We start from the raw sequence: 22017 nt of genomic DNA, 5'->3' as shown, positions 1-22017 counted from the left end.
CCGCGTAGCTCAAACGACCCTAAAAACGAAACGCCCATTTCCTCCTCAAAACAGGAAGTGGTTTACGCTCAGCGACAGCGCATTGATTTCACCCCCCACAACAATAAAAGGGGGGGACGGATTCTAACAAATTAAAAAATTAAAAACGTCCCAGAAACGCACACAAAGCTGAACTAACCGCCGTGTCCGTGAAGACTCGCCGCAGGCCGCCATGCTGTCGGACGCAGGTGAGTGTTCGCGCCGCTGCTCGTTGCTACATGCTAAACGTGTGACAGGCGGACATTGTTGTGCAGGTTTTTTAAAGAGCGTGATAATGTGATGCCACCTGTGTTTACTCACAGTTTAATCTCGTGTGTCGTGAACGTGTAACGTGTTCTGTTCATAGGGCGCGTCATGTTGTTTATTATCTGTCAGACAGAGCACTCCTCTGTCACAACAAAAGGCCGCTCTTTAAACGCAGCTGCGTCGCGTTGCACGCCGTTAAAAATCTACGTTGCTGTCACCGATGTATTAGACTACCCCGGGAACGCCTCTGGTGCTCGGCGAGCCAAGAAGAGGAGCTCCGGGGAGTCCCCGGGAGACGGACAGACCCTGCGCTCCTCTGGAAGGCAGATCAACGTCCGGGTGAAGCGCACCAACAACCCTCCACCTGGGCAGGTAAACCGTCCACCCTCCGTCCGACCAAACCTGAAGAATATACGGACCGGTATTTATGTATTTAAAGGTTATTTGGCTTTAATTATATAGCCCATTGTGTGTGTGGAGAGAAAGGTCTGGCTGGATTCAAACCAGTGACGTTGTGGTTAACATGTCCCTAAGGCCACAGTGGCATAGTGTCACACCCCACCTCCTCACATTACCTGCCACCACCCTTCTGTTAGTTCAATGTAGGCATGAAAGAATGCACCGTGATCTGACCCAGAATCAGCAGAAGAAAACGGATGAATGGATGAACATGATCTCTAGGAAAACACACCATATCATCTATATCTGCTGGAATTTATATGTTCCCATTAGGTCACGTCATCCAAAAACACAACTTTCCTTTTCACTGTTTTAATGGAAAACCCTAATCTTACCCTACAGCCTAATAGTTAGAATAAATTATGAGATCACATTACTTTTCTAATCTCTTCTAGAGCAAAAGAAAAGCCACAGACACGGAGGAGGAAGACGACCAGTCGGAGAAGAAGTACAGAAAGTGTGAGAAGGCCGGATGCTCTGCCACATACCCAGTTTGTTTCGCAAGCGCATCAGAAAGGTGACGTGTTTCTTGGTACACCAGACAATTATCTGAATATCTTAGACACAGATTCTTTTAAATCCTTCTGTCTTTTCTCAGGTGTGCTAAAAACGGATATACGTCTCGCTGGTACCACCTGTCATGCGGTGAGCATTTTTGCAACGAATGTTTTGATCACTACTACAGAAGGTAACGTTGACAGAACAACTCCTCGCATTACATTAACAAATAAACATCCTTCAGTATGTTTTTACAGTGTTTAAAGTGCCATAAAAATCAACCTTTCCCCCCCTTTTCCAGTCACAAAGATGGCTATGAGATCTTTGCTGCGTGGAAGAAGGTGTGGACTAGTAACGGGAAGAGCGAGCCCAGTCTTAAAGCGTTCATGGCAGATCAGCAGCTTCCATTCTGGGTAAGAGCGGGACGCTTTCCTGCTTCCGGTTATTCTCAGTTATCCATCACAAATACAGTAATTAATTAATGATTTGTTGCTTTCAGGTTCAGTGTACTAAACCGGAGTGTAGGAAGTGGCGTCAGCTGACCAAGGAGATCCAAATCACTGCTTCCTTGGCAGCAACGTACCGCTGTGGGATGAAGTTCAACAACATCAAGGTAGACAGGAAATGGAGAAATAATCAACCGGCCGCTCGTAGGTGATTTTTTTTTATGTCTTTGTGATGCTGATCTTGTGTCTTTGCCTGCAGAGTGAGGGACCCGACCAGTGTTCCCAACCAGAGGACTTGGTAAGCTGGTATCACATGACTTGTATCAGTCGGCCTTGTAATGAGTTATCCAGAGTGATGACTTGCGTTCTCTTAAATCCCACGCCGTGTGTCATTCCCACAGAGAGTTGCCGAGGTAACGGACAGCTGGTGGCATTCGATGTTGATTTTGCCTCCGTTGTTCAAAGAAAGTCCGGCCAGCCCGTTCCTCTCCGCCTACTACCCCGACTGCGTGGGGATGAGTCCGTCGGGCTCCCCCTGCAACATGTCTCTGTCCGAGCTGAGGGCAGATCACTGCAGAGCCGTCCCGCCGCAAAGTAAGCCTGAGGAATGGAATATATCACCCGCCATTGTTAGAGATGCCAATGCATGTAGTAATCGTGGTTGCTTCCCCCTCAGTTCCAGGCCTGTGTCCATATTTCCAGCCCTTCTACCAGCCTAATGAGTGTGGGAAGGCTCTGTGCGTTCGGCCGGATATGATGGAGCTGGACGAGCTTTACGAGTTTCCAGAATTTTCCCGCGATCCCACCATGTATTTGGCTTTGCGTAACCTTATTCTGGCCTCCTGGCACAAGAATTGCAAGGTACACCACAGACTTCCAAACATTGCACGTTTTTTTTATTTTATTTTGGACCTGGTTGTGTTTGCCTGTCACATGACAGCTTTTCCCGTTTTTCCCCCTAAAGGAGGTGCTGACTAGCCAGAAATGTGCCGTGCACATCGTCGTCCGGGGGTTGGTCCGTGTGCGCTGTGTGCAGGAGATGGACCGGGTGCTCCACTTCATGACCAGGAAGGGCCTCATCAACACCGGTGTGCTGACGGTGAAGCGGCCTCTGCTCCCTGCAAGACAAGGATCTGTGAGCATCTTTACCCGAGCAGCACGCATCTCAAAGTGCCATTTATGTTGTCGAAGACTAAAAACCCGCATGTCTCATTCTTGTAGAGGAACATCATCGTCATCGGTGCTGGGGCTTCAGGGCTGGCTGCTGGGCGGCAGCTGCAGAACTTTGGCGCTCAGGTATCTTGTCGTTGGTTCCTGTCGCACATCTTCTCTGACTTCCTGTTTTAGTTGGCTCCTCACACTGCGGTCCCTTTCCACTCCTTCCTTCTCATTGGTCTACAGGTGGTGGTGCTTGAGGCAAGGGAGAGAATCGGAGGTCGCGTCTGGGACGATACCTCTCTGGGCGTCACCGTGGGCCGAGGAGCTCAAATCGTCAACGGCTGTGTAAACAACCCCATCGCCCTGATGTGTGAACAGGTGAGATGTTTAAAGAGCTTTAAAGTCTGTTTAAAAACCTGTTCTTAAATCAATGGCGTCTTCAGATGAGACTCTACCCCTCACTGTTCTGTTGCAGATGGGTATCAAGATGCACAAGCTGGGCGAGCGCTGTGACCTCTTTCAGGAAGGCGGGCAGGTGACTGACCCGGCCATCGACAAGCGCATGGACTTCCACTTCAACGCCATCCTGGACGTGGTGTCAGAATGGAGGAAGGACAAGTCCCAGAACCAGGACATGCCACTGAGAGGTGCTGAACTACGATCCCCAAAACACACAACGTGATTGTTTTCATGTGTGAGGCTCCGTAAAGCCACTTAAAACAGCAGTGATAGCAGCCAGTCTCATGTTCTTACCTGCAAGTTATTGCTATGTGATCTAAATAATGTAAATAACATGAGGTGATTTGGATTGCAGATGAGAGGGAACTTCATCAAAAAATGTTTTTTGCACACTTACTGCTGGTGTGCCTAAGCTTGTTTACTTCTGGTTCGGAGATATTAAATGTATATATCTCAACAGAAAAAGTCCAGGAGGTGAAGAAGAACTTCCTTCAGGAGTCTGGAATCCAGTTCAGTGAGTTGGAGGAGAAAGTGCTCCAGTTTCATCTCAGCAACCTGGAGTACGCCTGTGGAAGCACGTTAGACCAGGTGTGGAACATTTTTCAGTTTTAGATATTTTAATGACGAAAATTCAAGCTTTATTTTTATAAATATATCCCACATTTCTGTTGTGTCTTTAAGGGAATGAAAGTGTTCAAGTGTAACTGTTTTTGTTTGTAGGTATCGGCAAGATCTTGGGACCACAATGAGTTTTTTGCCCAGTTCTCAGGAGACCACACTTTACTCACTAAGGGCTACTCTTCTTTACTCCACAAACTGGCCGAGGGCCTCGACATCCGCACAAAGTGCCCGGTTTGTAATCCAACCTTTTTCATTTCAGCTGCTTCTTTTAACCTATCTAACAAAATCAAAGTCAGGTGATCATTTTAGTTTTTCCAATTCCAGGTTCAGGCCATTGATTACTCAGGTGATGTCGTCACAGTGACCTCCTCCAACGGGTCCCAGTGGACGGCACAGAAGGTGAACGCATGATGATTAATGTTCTGAATGGTTATATAGAGTATCAACATGTCAAGACTTCATCCGGGATGTGCCGTTTCTCTTTAAGGTTCTCGTTACAGTCCCGTTGACTTTGCTCCAGAAGAACGCGATTCAGTTCAACCCTCCGCTTCCTGAAAGGAAACTGAAAGCAATCCACAGTCTGGGAGCCGGCATCATAGAAAAGGCAAACACTCTTTCAACGTGCATGATGTCATTCACAAAGTGTCCTCCTTGTAGATGCTAAAATAATATTAAAATAATGACTTTTTTTCACCAGATCGCTCTTCAGTTCCCGTACAGATTCTGGGACAACAAAATCCAAAGCGCTGACTACTTTGGTCACATACCACCAAGTCCTGACAAGAGAGGCATGTTCAGTGTCTTCTATGACATGGAGCCACAGGTTTGTTTTCTCGTCTTTCTGACACTGAAATACTGAAGTATGCACCACAAACGGAGCCGAGTACTTCCTCTTTAATGTTCCACTGAAAGCCCAAATACAAGAACAATGCTGGTTATGGTTTGATTATCAGAAGGACATGTGAACGCAGCATTAACAAGAATACAGAACTATAAAAAAGATAATTGGTGCTGTCTTTGAAGGGGAAGCAGGCCGTCCTCATGTCCGTCATCACCGGTGATGCTGTGACTGCCGTCCGGGACATGGAGGACAAAGATGTGGCGGATGAGTGCATGAAGGTCCTGCGTGAACTCTTCAAAGAGCAGGTAATGCTGGAACAACAGTAACAATTACTGAAGCACAAAAAGGCCTTTTTCAACCAAGTAGTCCCAGGAATTATACCAAGGCGCTAAATTAGGACCTAAAAATCTCTTTTCACAATCGTATAGACACTTGAAAAGTGCTTTTCAAGGCATGTGACAACACAAGGACCTCACACACCTAAGCTATCACAAAGTACTTTCCCCAAAACAGCCACTCTGTTGGCTCCAGGACCTAAACTAACACACACTGCACATTTCCTATTGACACCATACACACCTATAACCTTTTATATTCCAGGCCTTGCAGATTTACAGGTTCAGTATTATATCTCTGTCTGTCATCCCTGATAGGACGTCCCAGAGCCGCTGCAGGTCTTCGTCACACACTGGAGCAAAGACACGTGGTCCCAGATGTCCTACAGCTTCGTGAAGACGGGGGGAAGTGGCGAGGCCTACGACATCCTCGCCGAGGACGTGCAGGGAAAAGTGTTCTTTGCTGGAGAGGTGATGCTGCTTTTAACCTTCAAACACGTCAAAATGTCTATTTAAAGTTCTGCTGCTTGTGATCATCAGATCCACCCGTCACTTCCTTCACTGGTTGCTAAAATCCCAAATGTTCATTGGTTTTGTGGGTTTGTGTCGCCAGGCCACCAACAGACACTTCCCTCAGACTGTGACGGGGGCCTACCTGAGTGGGGTCAGAGAGGCCAGCAAGATGGCTGCCATGTAGACGCCCGTCGGTCCCCGAGAACTCAAACACACCAGCATGGACGGACGGGTCGCCCCGGGCAACAGACTGTTGTACAACTCTGACTGCATTAACCTGGATCGATATTTCACTGTGCTGAGTCTAAATCAGGTCCAGTAGGGATTTCCAGGCCTCGCCTCTACATATTTAACACGGGACGTTTTAACTTCTGTAGACGTTTGTTGGTGAGAAGATGCAGAATGACTAGCAAGGCATGAAGAATGAATACTTTCTGTGCAGCTCTGCCTGTGCTGGAGAGCAGGGCGACGTTACGTTTAAATTTGAGTTAGAGGAGTTGTGTATGTAGCACTTCTGTCAGAAAAGGTAGTTATGAGAGATGAGGGTTGCATGAGGCATTGGTAAACTCTAGAATTTTTAATCTCCGAGGATCAAATTTCGAGAGATTATGTTGCTTGTATGCTATTTTGATAATACTTTCTTTTGAGAGTTCATTACTAATGCTTTTATACAGCGGTAATGAAGTTGCAGTCGGATTGACGTGTTGGTACAAACGGTGGAATGGGAGAGAGGTTAGATGCATAATAGGAGTACTTCTGTGTTAGCACTTTTGGTTTAAAACGACTGTTTGATTTAAAGAAACTGTAAGAAAATAAATGAGTAGTTTATGTGTGTGTGTGACAGATTCACTAGTGACTATGATCAGAGGATTGTCCCTTTAACTGTCTCAGGGATGTGATCAAGACACCAAGCAGAAATAAATGGAAGTGAAAATGGTTGGCAAAAAAAAAACAACAACAACCCACAACCAACCAAAGGTGAAAAGGAAACACAAACTACATTTCTGAAATCCTGAACACTGAGGTTTCATTCAGGTTGACTGAAGATTCTCGTCTCGGTCCTCATATCTCTGTCTGGATCAGAACATCTGGATGATCATGTCCTGTTTGTCCAGCATTACAGTGCTCGAGTATTTATCTTGTGGATGTGTGTAATAAACTGAGCTATCAACTGCCACACTGACCTCTATCACTTGTGGATGAATATCTGACTCCTCTAATCAATGCTGTACTACTTTAATTGGTTGACTCCATCTTAATTAATTAGCGTTTAAATCTTCACTTAGTAAACAGCAGCTGTGGAAACTGGTTTAATGTTGTAGCTTCAACCAAATCAGAGTGTAATATAGAGATATTTGATAAAAAATATTGTACATCTGGTCAATAATGTTAGCTTTTCATGAGGGGCTCAAACAAGAAACCAGTGTAACCATTAGTGAGAATATGTTAGATAGCACAAACAATCAAGTAACAAAGCTGTCATAGTGATTCATCTTAATAAAATGCTATTTGAAACCCTGCTAATACCGTACAAATAGATTCACACGTATGCATTGAAGTGAACTTTATGTAAAGAAATACCAGGTGCAGTAAACCTGAACTGTTACTAAACACTCAGAAGTTGTGTATGACAATGGGCTCCCGGTGTTGGGCACAGGTGACCTCGTCAATGTAGAGAAAGCTGGTCTTCGTCTCGATGTTTTCCTGCAGCTCCAGCTGGCAACGAACCAGAGCTCTCTGCTCGATGTCTGACCGAGCCATCGCCTCACGGAGTCTGAGAGAGCAGAGATGAAGAGAATCTGGTATTTACAACATGGTAGGTACTTTCTCCATGCTTTAACTGCTACTCTTATTTGTAAACCCTTTCTATACTGTTATAAATGCCTTCTTAAGGCCTTTACACTCTTAATTGCGTTTCTTTCTAGATTTCTTGGTTATATATTCTGTAAAACAGCAGATGGAATGGCTGTGTATCATTAAACTTTCCCCTCGTCCCTCCTGAAAACATTTGCCAGGCCTTACTTGTTGCTGCGATCGGTGAGCTGCTGGGTCTCTATGAGGAGCTGGGACTGTGCCAGATCATAGCATTGCTCGTTGCCAGGCCTCTGGTGGCGCAAAGCCAGCCGGGCTCGGGCCAAACTCAGGGTTTCCTCACTCCCGTCGATGGCCACTTGCAGATCCTCTCTGATCCTCTGCTGGCTGGTAAACTCAATCAGAATCTAGAGGGGGCAGAGGTGTCACACCAGGGTCAGTATTTTAGATATTCACTCTCCCCCTCTGGCAAATAGACACCGTACACTCTTCTCCCCTACATTGGCCAGTTCGTCCTCCATCTGCATCTTAGCAGACTTGATCTCCTGGATGTTTAGGTGGAAGGCTGCTGATGTGGCCTGGACCTGCTTCTGCATGTCAGTGGCCGTCTGATCCAGGACAGACTCCACCAGGGTCCGCAGGGACTGAGTGTTGGTCAGCTGCTGCTCCGCCTTGGCCATGTTGATGTCAGAGATGCAACCCCACTGCTTTGGAGACACTCCCGAGCTGGGAAAAGGAGACATTTAAAAAAAAAAACATATAAAGATCTTTTTCTGAAAGATCTTTTTCTCAGATCTGTGGGTCAAAATGTTAAATCATTACGGCAATTCACCTCAGCTCATCAGTTTCAGTGTTTTTGGATCCCTGTAGATTGTTGATGGAATGGGTGGTCATCAAGGCACAGGACTTATCGATGACCTGAGCCTCCCATTTTCCCTTCAGATCCATTTCCAGGTGGTACTTGGCGGATCGGTTCAATCTGGAACACAAATCTACGTGTTTTGTCTGTCTTTTGGCAACAAGATCTGGTGATTATCTCTCCAGGTTTCAGCGCAAGCAAACCCAAAAGGTCTGCGTACTTCCGAGATTCCCCGTATAGATTATACCGAGCCCGTCTTTCTTACCGTATCTGCTCAGTGATCTGCTCTCTGACACGCTGCAGGAGGGAAGCTACTCCCTCAATAACCTCCCTCTCCTTCAGAAGCTCTCTGTCCACCTCGTCATGTAGCCTCTCAGAAGGGGCACGTCTCATTCTGAAGGCCGCAGTGCAAACAGAGCATTACTCATCCGCTCATCCTTAGTGCTGCTACATGCTGTTTGTTTAGTTTTACACATAAGCTTTACAGTAACATAAAGTGGCGTGGTGACATTTTTCTTTCTGATTGTTCAAGATCCTCTCTTCTCCATCATTTTCCAGCCTAACCTCTCCTCCAGACAGACCACGGTAACATCCAGCGGCTTTTTGCAGGCCTCCAGGGCTTTCCCCACTCTGCTCTGCAACGCTATGAGGACATCAATCTGCACAACAATCTCCTCCAACTTCAGCTCCAACTCCTTCTTCAGAAACTCGATGTCTCTGATCCGCTGATCTGTACAGGAAATAAAAACACTACATTCCATCTCTGTAGTCTTTGCAACATCATCCTTTATAGCTGAATTTGTAGAGCTTCACTTACCGAGTTTCTTTTCGTCATTATTTTGCATGCGTTTGCATTCGGTGTCAGTTTCCAGCATTAACCTCTTGCAATCTGCTCTGAAATGCTCCGAGTGATTCCGCATCACCTCGACATACCCAAGATTGGCTCTGACATCCTGCTGGGCACTGCGGGCCGGGACTGACATCGCTTTCTTCTGGTGATCACTGTCGGTATAGGTGAATGGGAAGAACAGTAATGAAGGAATGGCAAGAAAAATGGCTGCCTCGTGGTGAAGGAGAAGCAAACACAACCAGAGGGAGATGAGAACATCTCAAAAGACTACCTGAAACGCCCAATTATCTCCAGATACTGATAGTGGATTACTTTAAGGTCGAGGTAGAAAGTGTGTTTTAGAATTTCAAACTCAGTGTAAATACCTTATCAATAGATAGGATACATGAGTTAGGGCCTTCTTTAATTGGCAAATCCAAAAAATGGTAACATAAAAAATTTGTTTCATCTTCCAAAACATGACCTGTCACTATAGTAGGGTAGGCTATAGTTATTTACTACATTGTACACTTTTGTTGCATACTGTTGTTTGAAAATAAATGAATAAAATCCATAACAAATAATAATACTGACATCAGAGAAATATTCTCCAACAAATTTGACTGTTTGAGCACCAGGCATCACAGATGTAAAAGTCACCTGCTCTATAGATTTATATGTATATAGGAATTTTATAGTAAATGTTGCATATGTTGTGTTTTTTTATTAATTATTTGTAATATGTGACCGGGCTACAACTGAGCTAGCGTTAGCTACACTTCATTGTGCAACTTGTGTTGTAAAATAACAAAAACACTTTTGAATCTTGTTGTGTAGAAAAGATTTGTATTACCGTTAGGTTTGGACTTTCCTCACATTTTCGGAAAACAAAGCTAACGTGGCTAACACCATTTTAACTAGTTAGCTAGCTAAACTAGCTTGGTTGGAAACGGACATTAGCGACGTGTTATTACAAGCGTTATAACAATGAGCCTACGCAAAAAAATACACATTATATCAAAAGTTTTTGTACCATACCTTTTAACTTGCGGAGGAAAAACAGCCAAATGTAACAGTCTCGACGTCTTCTACCTCTCCAATGTCAACTGCAACAAAATAGTTGTTGTGGTAACGGGTGACGCGTCATTTGACCGGACGACAGCGGATTGGACGAAAGCTGCAGATCAGCCAACAGCACACTTGGAAAATACTCCACAACAATTAAAAGTACATACCAACTACTACTACTTCTTAGGACATAATCTCTGTGATAACCAATACAAAAATATATATTATATAAAATAAAATCCCTATTTTTTATGTATAAAGGTATACTTTTACCTTTTGACACTTTAAAAGGTCCCATATAAAAAGTGAGATTGGCATGTATCATGTTTTAATGATAAAGCAGGTCTAAGTCATGAATACTGTATGATAAGTACAGAAGTACTCAACCCAGAAATAAACAGTAAAACAATAAAAAAAATATATAAAATGGTAAATAGTTGTCTTTTTCTTTCCTGATACCCAGCTGTATTAAAAAGGCAACCGGACATTTAAAGCATAAGAAGCAGAAAACTTCTAAAAAACAAAGGGCAACATAAAAGATGAGGGCAAGAATATTATTTCCCATAATTCATTAAATCTTCTGCTTTATGGCGTTTTCCAGAGGGACATTTATTGGTGAGACTTGCATGATAGCACCAGAAGGAATTAACCACTGAATACTTCAGGTCAGAACCAGGGGACGGGAAACGGTCAGTGCGATCAACACAGAGGTGTCAGTCAGTCAACATCTCTAAATAAGGCATCCAGATGAAGAGAAGGATGGAGACATAGTGAGAGAAACAGGCAGCATCAGAACTAGGCTCTGCTACCCTTAAGACGTCGAGATGACAATTTATGCAAAAGAAAAACAAACAAAAATGTCTTCTATTAAACAAAATGTGCTTACATGCTGTACCAACCATCAACCATCCATCCATCAATAAAACTGAAACATTATATCAACAAGGGAGCTGAGCACAGTCCTCTGTATCTGTAGTTTTTTAGCAGTCCAATTAAATGTGAGGAACTTGATTTAAATCCTTAGTGTCCATGCCACTCGAATATCCAGTTTCACTAAGACTTTAAGGCTCAAGAAAGCTCGGAGATGTGGTTTCTATTGTTGTTCAATCAATCAATCAGTATTTGGATATAAAACAGAGCAGCTCCATGACAAAACTGATTAAAAGCAGCGCACGTATAACACATGGAAACCAAACAGTCCCTCCACAAATATTCATGGTGTTTGAAGAAACCTTTTCTTACCTACAATCTAAAAAATAATAATAAAAAAAAAGTCATCTTCCACAGCTGCTCTCTATACAAAGAGAACAGACCTCACATATCAACCTCTCGCTTCATTAAATACATGACAGTAAAAAGGAACGCATGGCTTATAAACCTACAGTACAGTGATTATTACTTATGGCATATTTCAACTTAAACAGGGCTCTTTTATGTTGATTTGACTCAAATAAAAAACATGCTCAGTTGATTTGTTGGTTGGAATCGACAGCTTCGGCATCTACACTGGGATGTGGAGGGTTTCCCCATCCTCCGTCCTCTGTGTTACAATGTGGATATGACGTGAAACACTGGGGAAGTGCAGCGCCAGGCTCAGCGAAGTCTCAGCAGGGAGGCAGGAGCCGCTGTCAGTACTGAAATGAGATGACAGAGTTCACTTTGTACACGTGGTACGACCGGTTCCAGAAAACCCGCGTGAAGTAGTTTGTGTAGGGCGAGTAGTTCATCTTTATCTCCTGGCAGAATCGTCCGTGTTTGGAGAAAGAGTAAATCTCTCCTTTGTCGTAAACGACCTGAAAGAGACAAGAGGACGTGAGAATAACACCTCGTAGCAACTAACACCATTTAAAAAACACACATTACCAGACATACATGGGAATCTGCAGCCTGAGGTAAAAGGATAAGATTCTTAACTCACATGTCCGTTAGAGATGTCGAGCAGGTCTTTGATCCTACAACCTTCATTAAGACTAAGCTCGTTACAAATCGACTCTTCGACGATCACGTAGTTTGTCTTCTGAGAGGTCAGAATCTTGTAGACGTCCTCCGCGGATCTCATTGCGTACACCTGGTAAGACTACAAGGAAAGGGAGGGAAAAAAAAGCATATTGCTAGTTCAACTCATCTGTGATCTAATCTAGAATCTAGATATACATTTTGTTTGTATTTTGAAGAAAAAACAATACAGAAATGACACCTTATATCTCTATATACACACTTATAATCCTTTTGAAGGGAATTTATAATGAATTCACCTGAGGGACTTGACCCATCTAGCTTTGATTCAAACTGACTGTACTCTTCCAAGTATCAGTACTTTCTGAATAAACCTTCCATCTCACTCACATCTTCAGCTCTCCTCAGCATGTTGATGTCAGAGTAAAGCGGTAAACTGGTCACAGCCGAGCCTGAACACAACTTCACCGTTCCCAGCAGCTGAGGGCTGCCTGCAAAGACAGCCGCCACTGGAGCCTGTGCCCTGGAAGACCAGAGGAAGACGCCGTTAGATGCTGCGATAAAGACTGTAACGATATCTTTGAAAGTAAAGGAAGATCTGATCACCCACGTGATCCAGCTGATCAGCTCTACTGTATCTGGATCGTAAAACTCTTGCACATCCGACAGCTCTGCTAAGACACGAGGGCAGTACTGCAATACAGAGGAGAGTGGTTTAGGAAGATATTATGCGTCTTTAAATGTCCGACATAAAGAGCTTCAAACGATAAAGAGCTGAAAATCTCACCTCCCTCCACAAACTGAAACAGATGATAGTAGGAACCGCGGTGCTCAGGATCAGAGACTGGAGAGTAGAAGCAACAATTAACCACTTAAACTCCCAGTGAAACTGAAGTTAGAGCATCTTTGGCTTCTGTACTGTGACGTATTTCACTGGGAATCAGAATACTTGAGCAAAGTACATGATATATAAGAGACAACACAGGGATTTGGTGTAAAAACAAATGTATATAAATGAATAATTAACAGGCACACAGGAGTAAAACTGGTAAAATGTAGTTTAAGCAAGAACTTGGATGGTTCAGCATTTGTAGTAACAAGTGACGAGGATTAGGAATTTAAAATGCCTTTTTGAGTGAATTTAAAGAGCTCAATGTTTGCTGTTAGAAGTGAATCTCAGAGGCCACTCACCAGTACGACAGGGTGGATGGACTTCAGTTTGAGCCACTTAAACACCGTCATCCAGAGGACTGGAGAGCACACACCGAATGCAGTAAACATGCAGACGTACGGGGTCCATAAGTATTTCATCCTGCACGAAAGAAAAGACAAAAAGTTGAGACCAATGCAGCATTTCTTCATATAGAAACATGTCAGAAGTCACTTTTACTGATGAACGTACCCATCAAACAGCAGAGCCAGGCCTCCGAAAAGCAGAGTGTGAAAAACATGATAGACGACCTCTGGCTGCTCTCCTATTTGCCCATCTTCAAGTCTGAGGTTGGTTTTCATTGGCTGGCCGCTGTATAAAAGTAAAAAGGCTTTCAGCATCATGACATCAACTGTACAAACAAAAGTGGAACCATGATACATGTTGATCAGAGCCTCAAGCAGAAACCCTTCACTCAGGGTGTAAACCTTAGAAGACTGGTGTCATGCATTGTGTTCCTCACGAGACAAGTGTCTAACCTGAGTCTTCTGTAAATGGCCTGCATGGTGGACAGCAGGCAGACAGTGAGCACCAGTAAGTAGAAGGGAAGGACCGAGGCCTGCATCAGTCGGAGAAAGAAGTCCTGACCCGGTGTCTGGAAACTCTCTTGGCACAGGAGGAAGTTGGCGATAAAGTCACTGAACCAGACGGACAGAAAACAGTAGATTAGATTATACAAACACACAGATTAATACGGGCAATGTTCAAAAACCACAAAATGATAAAACACAATGCCGCCCCTATGTGTCAGACATCATTGTGACAGCGAACTTTAAATGCAATAGCTGTGACTCACGTCGTGTTGAGCCCAAATTTTAATTCTAGGAATTTCAAAACGAAGTCACTCTCACTTACAGGTACAAGTTTCTGTGAATGAAAAACAGGGACGATTAACACACAGTTATAACAAAGTAAATAACTACGAACGACTGCTTTTAACTTGAAATGGATCTATGGACGCATCCGAGCCACGTTGGTGTGGTTTGTTTTTACCTTGACCAAATAACTGAAGGTGATCCCCGTGGTAAAGACGAGGTGGAAGTGTAGGAAGAGCTTCATTACTCTGGCCACAAGGAGTCCCATCTTCATCTTTTGCTGCAAGAGAAACACAGAATACAGCATTACTCTACCCTCCAAAACACAGAAGGTCACCAGTTTTGACTGAGGGAGCAGCTAACTATACCTGGAAGTACCTCGCGAGCACTGAGCCAATCAGGAGGCTGAGCAGAGGCGAGCTGAGCAGGGTTGGGTTCTGAAACTGGAACATGTAGGCCAGGAACAAAGAGCTGAGGTACACCTTGTGAATGTCGGCCATCTTAACGTCCCAGAAGGAGTGATGATGGAGAGGAAGAAAGACGGAGAGAGACGGGAGAGAAACAAAAGACAGTTAGCCTGTCTGAAGGTAAGGAAATCTGCCGTTGACCACCTCTTAAGCTCAGTAATTAACACCTTATATCTTCTTTGTTTATTTGCACAAATACTGTAAAAATGTCAAATTGTGGATTCATGTGCGGGTCTATTTCTTGATCAGGTGGAGTGACTTTGTTACCTTGCGTGGCGGCACCAGATCAAAAGAGTCGAGCAAGAAAAGACAAAGGCCTTGGACGAAGAGCACGTAGTGGCTGTGTTCCCAGATCAGGAGGAAGGTGAAGGTGGTGGCACTCATGGTGAGATAGCAAAACATCTACAGGGAAATCGTTGTTTTCAGTGCGCGTCAGTGCAGAGCTATTTAGTAGAGGATTCTGCTTAACTCATAAAAAGGCTCACCTCGGCGGCAGAACTGATGTTATTACTCAGGAATCCAGTTAAAGCTGCAACTTGGCAAGAGAAGTAAGGCAGAGCCCAGTTGTCCCGCAGAGGAATAGCATAGTCCACTTTGGTTGTGTCTGGTCTGAGGAAGAAATGACACAAAGTAGGAGCAACAGGGAGAAAAAATAAAAGAAAGGACGTATGATAATGTCCACAAGAGGAAGATAACTTTTCCCGTATGGATTGGCTTTGATAGGATAAATTATGATGATGGCAGAACTCCTCTCACCTGTTGATCACGTACCAGGCCACGGCTAACATACCGGCCACCCAGGTGCCGCTCATCATCCAGCTGCACACAAACAGGGCGGTGACATAGATCGCCTGGAGGCCGAAAACCGCCCCGACGTAGAAGTAGATCGGCTCCACAAACTCCTGAATGACAGAAACATAAAGGTTTTATCACAGGTGAGGCCAAAAATGATGAAACCCTCGGTGCTGTTTGTTTAATGCTTTACATGCCTCCATATAACCTGTGTCAACGATACAAATCCAATGTCAAATAAGTGCTTAAATACGCTTATCGATCTAACCTGAATAAGCTCTCTGCACTAATTTAAGCTGATTGAACAGAAAACAAAACAACCTTACCTGGCTGCCGGTGACTCTGTACATGAAGCTTGTGATGAGCTCCGGATACAGAGAGAAACGCTCCACTGCGTTGATGGTCTGACCTGAAACTGTCCTGTTATCTAGAGTCAGCTCATAAAACCCTGGAAAAACACAAACCACACAGTTGATTGACAAAGACAGTGACATTCGTAGCCCTCTAATTCAAGTTAGCCTCTCTCGTTTTATGAGAAGCAGTACCTCTTCCGAAGGACGGAGCGGTCAGCATGTGTTTGTAGTAGTAGTAGTAGAGCCCGCTGCCTCCTTGGAAGGTGATCTCACGCTCTAGCTCCTGAGACACACGTGTACGTGAATGTTTGTGACAATGAAGTGGAATTTTAATGGAAAGAAACTTTACGAAAGAAAGTCACCCACCTGCCTGATGGAAAACCAGAACTTTCTGTCATGATACGCAGACAGGTACGCGGCGTAAAGCACGCCACAGGCGGCTGCTGCCAGACAGCCGAAGAACACCCTCACAAAGAGCTGCAAGTTACGCGCTGAGGAGCAGAAATATAACAATAATTTAAGTTACAACATTAAGTGTTTGACACATCTTGTCTCTATATAGGAAAAGATCAGACCTTAGATACGTTTATATCTTTCCACAGCTTCATCAAGGGTTCATCCAGTCACTGGAGAAAGTACTTTCTATAAAAATATGGTTTTAAAAAGGAAGAATCCAGATATTTTCTTGACATTAAGTCCGATCTTCTGACACATGTGACCTTGTTTGATGAGTGATGGTTTTGATTCTCTGGCTTATTGGATATAATAAGATAAGCAGCTCTAAGAATAAGATCAGGAATTGTAGTTTCAGAGGACAGGAACTTACATGCAGAAGCCCACTTGGATCTTTTGACAGACTCGGGTCTGTTCGAGTCTTCAGGTTTCTGCTGAGTCTCTTTTTTAACTCCATCTTCGTCATCTCGACCTCCACCAATGGACGCGCCGCCCTCCTCCTCCTCCTCCTCCTTCTCTTTCTCTTCCTCCTCCTCCTCCTCGTTCACCGGCTCCTCTGTATCTGGTCAGGTGTTAGCCCAGACAGACGGTTTAACAACAAGCTTGACAACACATACACGCGTTTCTGCTGAAGTCACGGGATGTTTCCACACCGGAAGTTAACTGGTATCCAGTTAGCAAAAACCCGCTAAATGAGTTAGCTTAAACTTACGTTCAGTCTGCGCCTCGGGCTCATTTTGGCGCTCGTCCTCTCCTCCGTCTCCCTCCAAAGTGTCCGTTTGTCGACATCTTAACTCGGTCATGACGAGATAACAATTAATCCGAGAGGAGTTGTCTGGTGTGTTGGGACGGCAGCATGCTAGCTAACAAGCGGCTAGCTAACCCAAGAGCCTTCCAAGTCGCGTTGAGGTGAAGGAGGCAGGTGACAAGCCGAGATAAACGCACCTTTCTTCGACCACAACTGTTCCTGTGTGACGCAGAAGCCAGCAGCTGCACCGGTGTAGTGTTTGCGGTTATAACTGTGCGGAGGAATGGTTTCAGTCCTGCCGTTACATGAACAGGAAGATGCGGGCAGCGACAGAAAGCAGCGAAGAAGACAGGAACCAAACTTAGCTGCTGGTCATTTAAAGAGACAGTTCACCCCAAAAATAATAATGAAAAACTCACTAGTGATATTTATCATTCTGGAACCAACTCAAACCAAACCAATATAAAGTATATCGTTTTTTATGGTGAACCATCCATGAAGGAAAAATAGAGACATTTTCAATTCCTTCTTTTGGGTTTTATGTGAATATAACGTTTTTTTTGCATTCATATCAAGGGTGTTATTTTTCTTAAATGATCTTATTAATATTATTCATTTGTTTTGAGGACGTTTTTAATGCGTAGTCTACTAATAAAAAATGAATTGATGATTAAGTTAAATTGATTTAGCTAAATCAATTACAAAAAAATAAATTGTAGCCCTATAATATGCAAATGTTTGGGAGAAAATAAGCAATTTGAAGACATCACCTAACTGGTCCCCAAGAGGAATTATTAGACGTTTTTTTTCTAGATTTTTAGATTAAATTATGTATTGCTTAATTAAATACTATCTCAATGGAACTATAATGACAGACGAGGATAAAGAAGACTTGTGGGTGTGTGGGAAGTCGGCAGAAACAGAGGCTGACTCATCCGATATGAATGTCAGTGAAAGCAGTTTAATCCATCACAACAGACTTCCACTGCCGCATGCCGATTGTACCATTAATATGAAAGCAGAAATACAACTTACATCAATGAGCGTTAAATTAATCTCTTTAAAAACGATAACAGAGGAGATACCCGATGCAAAGGAACGGCAGAAACAGTAAAAGAACATCAAAGACTGTGCATAAAATCTTTCAGGAAACTACAAAATCTGGTCCAAAACTTAAAAACAGGAGTAAAAATACCAACGCCTTAAATTAACATGTACGTACTGTATATAAAAACACACTGTTTAACTTTACATGAACACTAACTGTGATTTTTAGGAGGTTACTCTCCGAAGGGGTTTACAGTTTAGGAAGTCTTTCCAACTTGTATCCACTAGGTGGTTTGAACTTCCCCGTCCAGCTGAAAGGTAACGATAAAATGCTGCTGCTGCTGCTTATTCTTCTTCTGGTGATTCCTCTGACTGCTCCCTTGAGTTCTTTTCATCGATCTTTGTTTCTGTGTTGGAGGGCAGGGATCATGTTAGTCTTTGTTTTAAAGTTCCAGTACAGCACCAATAATGACTTGGTAATCCTTTAAGTACCTGTACTGGGTTTTTTCCGGCTTCCTGCATCCCCGGCTTCTTCGCCGTCACACCTCTCTAGTATTATGTTCAGGATTTTGGTCACTTGTGGGTGTTTAGCTGCCTTGACTAAAGGTTCGTCGTCTGAACTGTTGCTTGATGACACTGAAAAAAGATTAACGACACAGAAATATGTCATAAAGTATAGAAAAATCTCACCTCTACCAGCTAAGAATGGCGGGGCTGGAGTCTTTACCTGACACAAGCGTCTTTCGTGACTTTTTGGGAGTTGTGTTCCTCTTCTTCTTCCGAGGTGAAGCCTTCGTTTTTTTTGTCGTTGGTTTGCCTGTGCCTTTCTTTTTCACAAGGTTAATCAAAGGTTCATCTTCTGAACTTTCATCAGAGTCTCCTGCCAAACAACAGTCACAGCAGCAAGGGCTTATCAATGTTTTCCTCAAAATCACACGTTTTGTTCACGTCATGATTGCCGCTACAGTACCTCGTCTCTCTCTTGACGCTCTGCCTTGCGATGCAGTTGTCTTCTTTGTGTTTTTCTTCACTGGTTGCTTCTTCTTGGCAACGAGGTTTGCCAAGGGCACGTCGTCGGCGTCGTCATCATCATCTGGGCTGCTGTCTGAGGATGAAGGGTCTTTCAAAATCAAGGAGGTTTGTAGCAAAATTAAGTAAATTATTTCTGGTCAGTGTCATATAAGTGCTACCTACCTTTTAGTGATTTATCTTTTGGTTTTGTTTTATTGCCGTTAGCTGAAGACTTTTGCTCTTCAGGAGCCTTTGTGATCTTCCTCTTCATTGTCGCCAGCGTTTCATTGTCTGAGTCGTCACTGGAAGGCTCTGCATATTGAACTGGAAGACACAGAGCATTTATTTTTGGCACAGGTCTAATGAAAAAAGCATTTCAGATGATTTCCGATTTCCACATCTTAACACCTACCCTTTTCCCGTCCTGCATTCCTTTTGGATTTAATTAGTGGGACTGCTTTAGAAGGAGTAACCGGTGCCTTCCTCTGGCGTTTAGGGTAAAGTTTCTTACGAAGTTCACTCAAAGGCTCATCATCAGAGCCATTATCATCATCATCTGGTGATTCTGTGTAAGAAATGGAAGTCAAGAATAAGTATCTGCTACAGAGAACGACAGCAACCTGCTTTTGATGCTGCGTATCCATGGAGATAAAATTATCTTACCTTTTTTCTTTGAATCAGCAGGTTTTTTTGGAGGCTTCTTTGCAGCTTTGGGGGACTTTTTGGCAATTTTTATGAGAGGCTCATTGTCAGCGCTATCATCTGAATTCACATCTGAAACACACATCAAAAGATTTAAAGCCGTCCACTATTGACAAAACTCTCAAAAGACAGCTGGAATACAGTTGATGACATATGGTAATGTAACCACCTGCTTTCTTGTTATTTGTGCCATTAGATCTGAGTGAGGCGTTGCCTTTTTTCTCTGGTTTCTTAGCTGGTGCTGATATTTTCTTTTTTATCAAAGGCTCGTCATCTGAAGAGTCATCTGAAGTCATAAAAGGAGAAGATACAAAATGTAGTGCTTTTAAAACTTCAAGATGAACATATTTTTACTTCAACTTGCTTTATCGTTGGCAGCCTGTTTTGTGCTGTCCTCACCACGTTTGTCCTTTTCTGTTTGTTTCTGTTTTGACTGTTTCTCCTCACTGCGTGGCTTCGTCACGAGCTTCGAGAGAGGTATGTCGTCATCGTCAGAGCAGGCGCTGCCTTTCCCTGATCAGAGACAGGGTGGAATAAATAAATACCAGGAATATTACAGCTCAAGCTTTGGTAAAATTATCACAAAAAGTGTAACAATACTTAACACCTTTTCTACTTAGCATATCCTGATTTTACTTTACTCGAAAGTAAGTGTTGTTAACAAGACAATGAACTGAAAATTAGTTATGTCCACAGTTTTTTTTTTTTTTACTCATCAAAGTTGATTTAATTTTTAAATACATATGCAGTCATTGCTGAAATACTGGAACTCCTTAAAAACCAACGCATATTTGTGAATATTTAAGATTGTTTATGATGTGATTACTACTTAAGGCATTAACAGTATAGACAGAGGACTTTAAAAAATGAGGATGACAAGTTACAAAGGTTTCTGGCTGGACTCAAACAGTTTTGTCACATGAAAACAGAAAGTCTTAGACTAACTTAACATATTTGTGAATACTATTGATATTAGATATGTGTCCAGTCTAAGAGGCGACAGCTCCAATAAGTCTAAACTTCATCTGCTTTTCCAACAATTAATTACAGCATTTGGAGTGTTTATTACCAGTAATGGAAAAAGTACTCAAATACTTTGAGTAGTACTTTAGAGAAAGTCCTGCACACAATAGAAACGTAATGTAGTTGAATTGAACTTTAAATACTTTTTCCATACTGTGGGTAAGTTCAATCTATATGAATCACATTTTAGAAGTTTTATGTAAAACCACAACCTGCAAAGTAATAAGTAATTATATATGAACGTACAGTACTTAAAGCACTGTTTATTTCGAGCATAACAGCAGTACTATTGTTTGTATAAGGCGTAGGCTGTGTGCATGTACAAAATGTCACTGTTTAATCTTTAGACCCGCCTATGACTTGACCCGTGTAAAGTCCTCAATCTTAGCTGTTTTTAAAAACGTTAGCAGCAGTGTCAAAGGTCGATGCTTTATTTTGAAGTTGTAACGTTAAGCTAACAATTAGCTTTTAGCGACACCGCAGCCCCAATCAAATATCTCCGCCACCTCAGCCCTAATTGGAAACAACACCGTTGTCCTAACTACCTGGGGAGTCGTGTGCCACATTACTGGGCATGTCCGCTGTGCTGCAGTCCATGTTTGTTGCTCGGGATAAATTAATTACTGCTCTTCATCAAAACCGCGCCAAGAGAGTCTTAACGTTACTGTTGACGGCTTCTTCTTTTAGCTAGCGTTAAGTTCGCCGTTTATTGGCTGTTGCTACGTGTGCTGGTCCGCCAACCAACAGCTACAGCTCCAGTGTCACGGAGTGTCATTAAAAAAATAAAAAATAAAAACCAGTTCATCCAGTCATGGCTGTAGTATGGTCCCAGTTCACATTTATGTTTCTATTCTTCCGTTTCGCTTTCGCAGAAAAGCGAATGGGCGAGCGGTGATGACGTTTCTTCTTCTCTTGTTTTTTTGTGTGCCATGCAACCGTTCCAAGGTGCATACCGCCCCCTACTGTGTATGTAGCATGCGATATCCCGGCAGGTCGCTTGTGAACGGACCCTAATTTTTTGTTTTTTACTATATAAAACTGTTTAGTTCAATAAGCTCCACCTGTAAACTCTTAACAGTGGTCCATTAATTCTTATGTTACCATCACAAACAACACACAGGTGTAAATAACATTTATGGTGTTTGATTTCCACGGAGCAATCATTAATATTTTTAGTTTTTCCTGCTGCGTCTGCTGTGAAAAAGGCCTGAAAAACGCTTCCTCACGCTCGGAGGATAAATATGCGCAAACACGGCG

The 22017-nt window shown here is 43.1% G+C and overlaps 4 protein-coding genes across 5 annotated transcripts; 1 reads left to right on the top strand and 3 right to left on the bottom strand.

The window, feature by feature from the left end:
* Positions 1–65: 65 nt before the first annotated feature.
* On the top strand, positions 66–6798 carry kdm1b (lysine demethylase 1B). Its single transcript, XM_084032953.1, has 21 exons — positions 66–227; positions 515–657; positions 1140–1261; positions 1343–1432; positions 1544–1655; positions 1742–1855; positions 1948–1986; positions 2090–2282; positions 2365–2549; positions 2653–2823; positions 2910–2984; positions 3090–3224; positions 3322–3493; positions 3766–3893; positions 4026–4157; positions 4251–4325; positions 4414–4530; positions 4624–4749; positions 4950–5072; positions 5421–5573; positions 5716–6798. The coding sequence occupies exons 1-21, from the start codon at positions 212–214 to the stop codon at positions 5797–5799; spliced, it is 2505 nt and encodes an 834-aa protein (XP_083889079.1). The 5' UTR covers positions 66–211; the 3' UTR covers positions 5800–6798.
* Positions 6799–7014: 216 nt separating this feature from the next.
* Positions 7015–10361, bottom strand: tekt1 (tektin 1). Its single transcript, XM_084032969.1, has 8 exons — positions 10154–10361; positions 9104–9288; positions 8851–9016; positions 8552–8680; positions 8260–8406; positions 7928–8153; positions 7638–7834; positions 7015–7389 (listed from the first exon to the last, which is right to left on the bottom strand). Exons 2-8 carry the CDS (start codon positions 9267–9269, stop codon positions 7230–7232), a joined length of 1191 nt encoding a protein of 396 aa, XP_083889095.1. The 5' UTR covers positions 9270–9288; positions 10154–10361; the 3' UTR covers positions 7015–7229.
* A 415-nt stretch (positions 10362–10776) lies between these two features.
* Positions 10777–17315, bottom strand: LOC311028403 (putative C-mannosyltransferase DPY19L4). 2 transcript variants are annotated; one of them, XM_084032955.1, is made up of 20 exons: positions 16942–17315; positions 16772–16791; positions 16603–16741; positions 16143–16267; positions 15969–16059; positions 15750–15871; positions 15388–15533; positions 15117–15240; positions 14899–15033; positions 14533–14664; positions 14343–14444; positions 14146–14216; positions 13829–13987; positions 13542–13661; positions 13331–13451; positions 12927–12983; positions 12750–12832; positions 12530–12662; positions 12102–12260; positions 10777–11976 (listed from the first exon to the last, which is right to left on the bottom strand). In XM_084032955.1, exons 1-20 carry the CDS (start codon positions 17030–17032, stop codon positions 11812–11814), a joined length of 2295 nt encoding a protein of 764 aa, XP_083889081.1. In that variant the 5' UTR covers positions 17033–17315; the 3' UTR covers positions 10777–11811. The 2 variants fall into 2 exon arrangements, with proteins under 2 accessions (XP_083889081.1, XP_083889080.1); XM_084032954.1 differs by having other exon boundaries at positions 16603–16791.
* A 603-nt stretch (positions 17316–17918) lies between these two features.
* LOC311027819 (uncharacterized protein) lies at positions 17919–21642 on the bottom strand. The gene is made up of 10 exons (XM_084031989.1): positions 21306–21642; positions 20137–20250; positions 19907–20023; positions 19699–19809; positions 19448–19600; positions 19219–19359; positions 18995–19129; positions 18752–18904; positions 18517–18660; positions 17919–18431 (listed from the first exon to the last, which is right to left on the bottom strand). The coding sequence occupies exons 1-10, from the start codon at positions 21355–21357 to the stop codon at positions 18370–18372; spliced, it is 1182 nt and encodes a 393-aa protein (XP_083888115.1). The 5' UTR covers positions 21358–21642; the 3' UTR covers positions 17919–18369.
* Between the last annotated feature and the right edge of the window lie 375 nt (positions 21643–22017).

This window comes from Eutrigla gurnardus (genome assembly GCF_963514095.1).
Source record: "Eutrigla gurnardus genome assembly, chromosome: 17".
NCBI lineage: Eukaryota > Metazoa > Chordata > Actinopteri > Perciformes > Triglidae > Eutrigla > Eutrigla gurnardus.
Note: the sequence above shows the minus strand (reverse complement) of the source record. Positions and strands in the feature narration are given on the sequence as shown.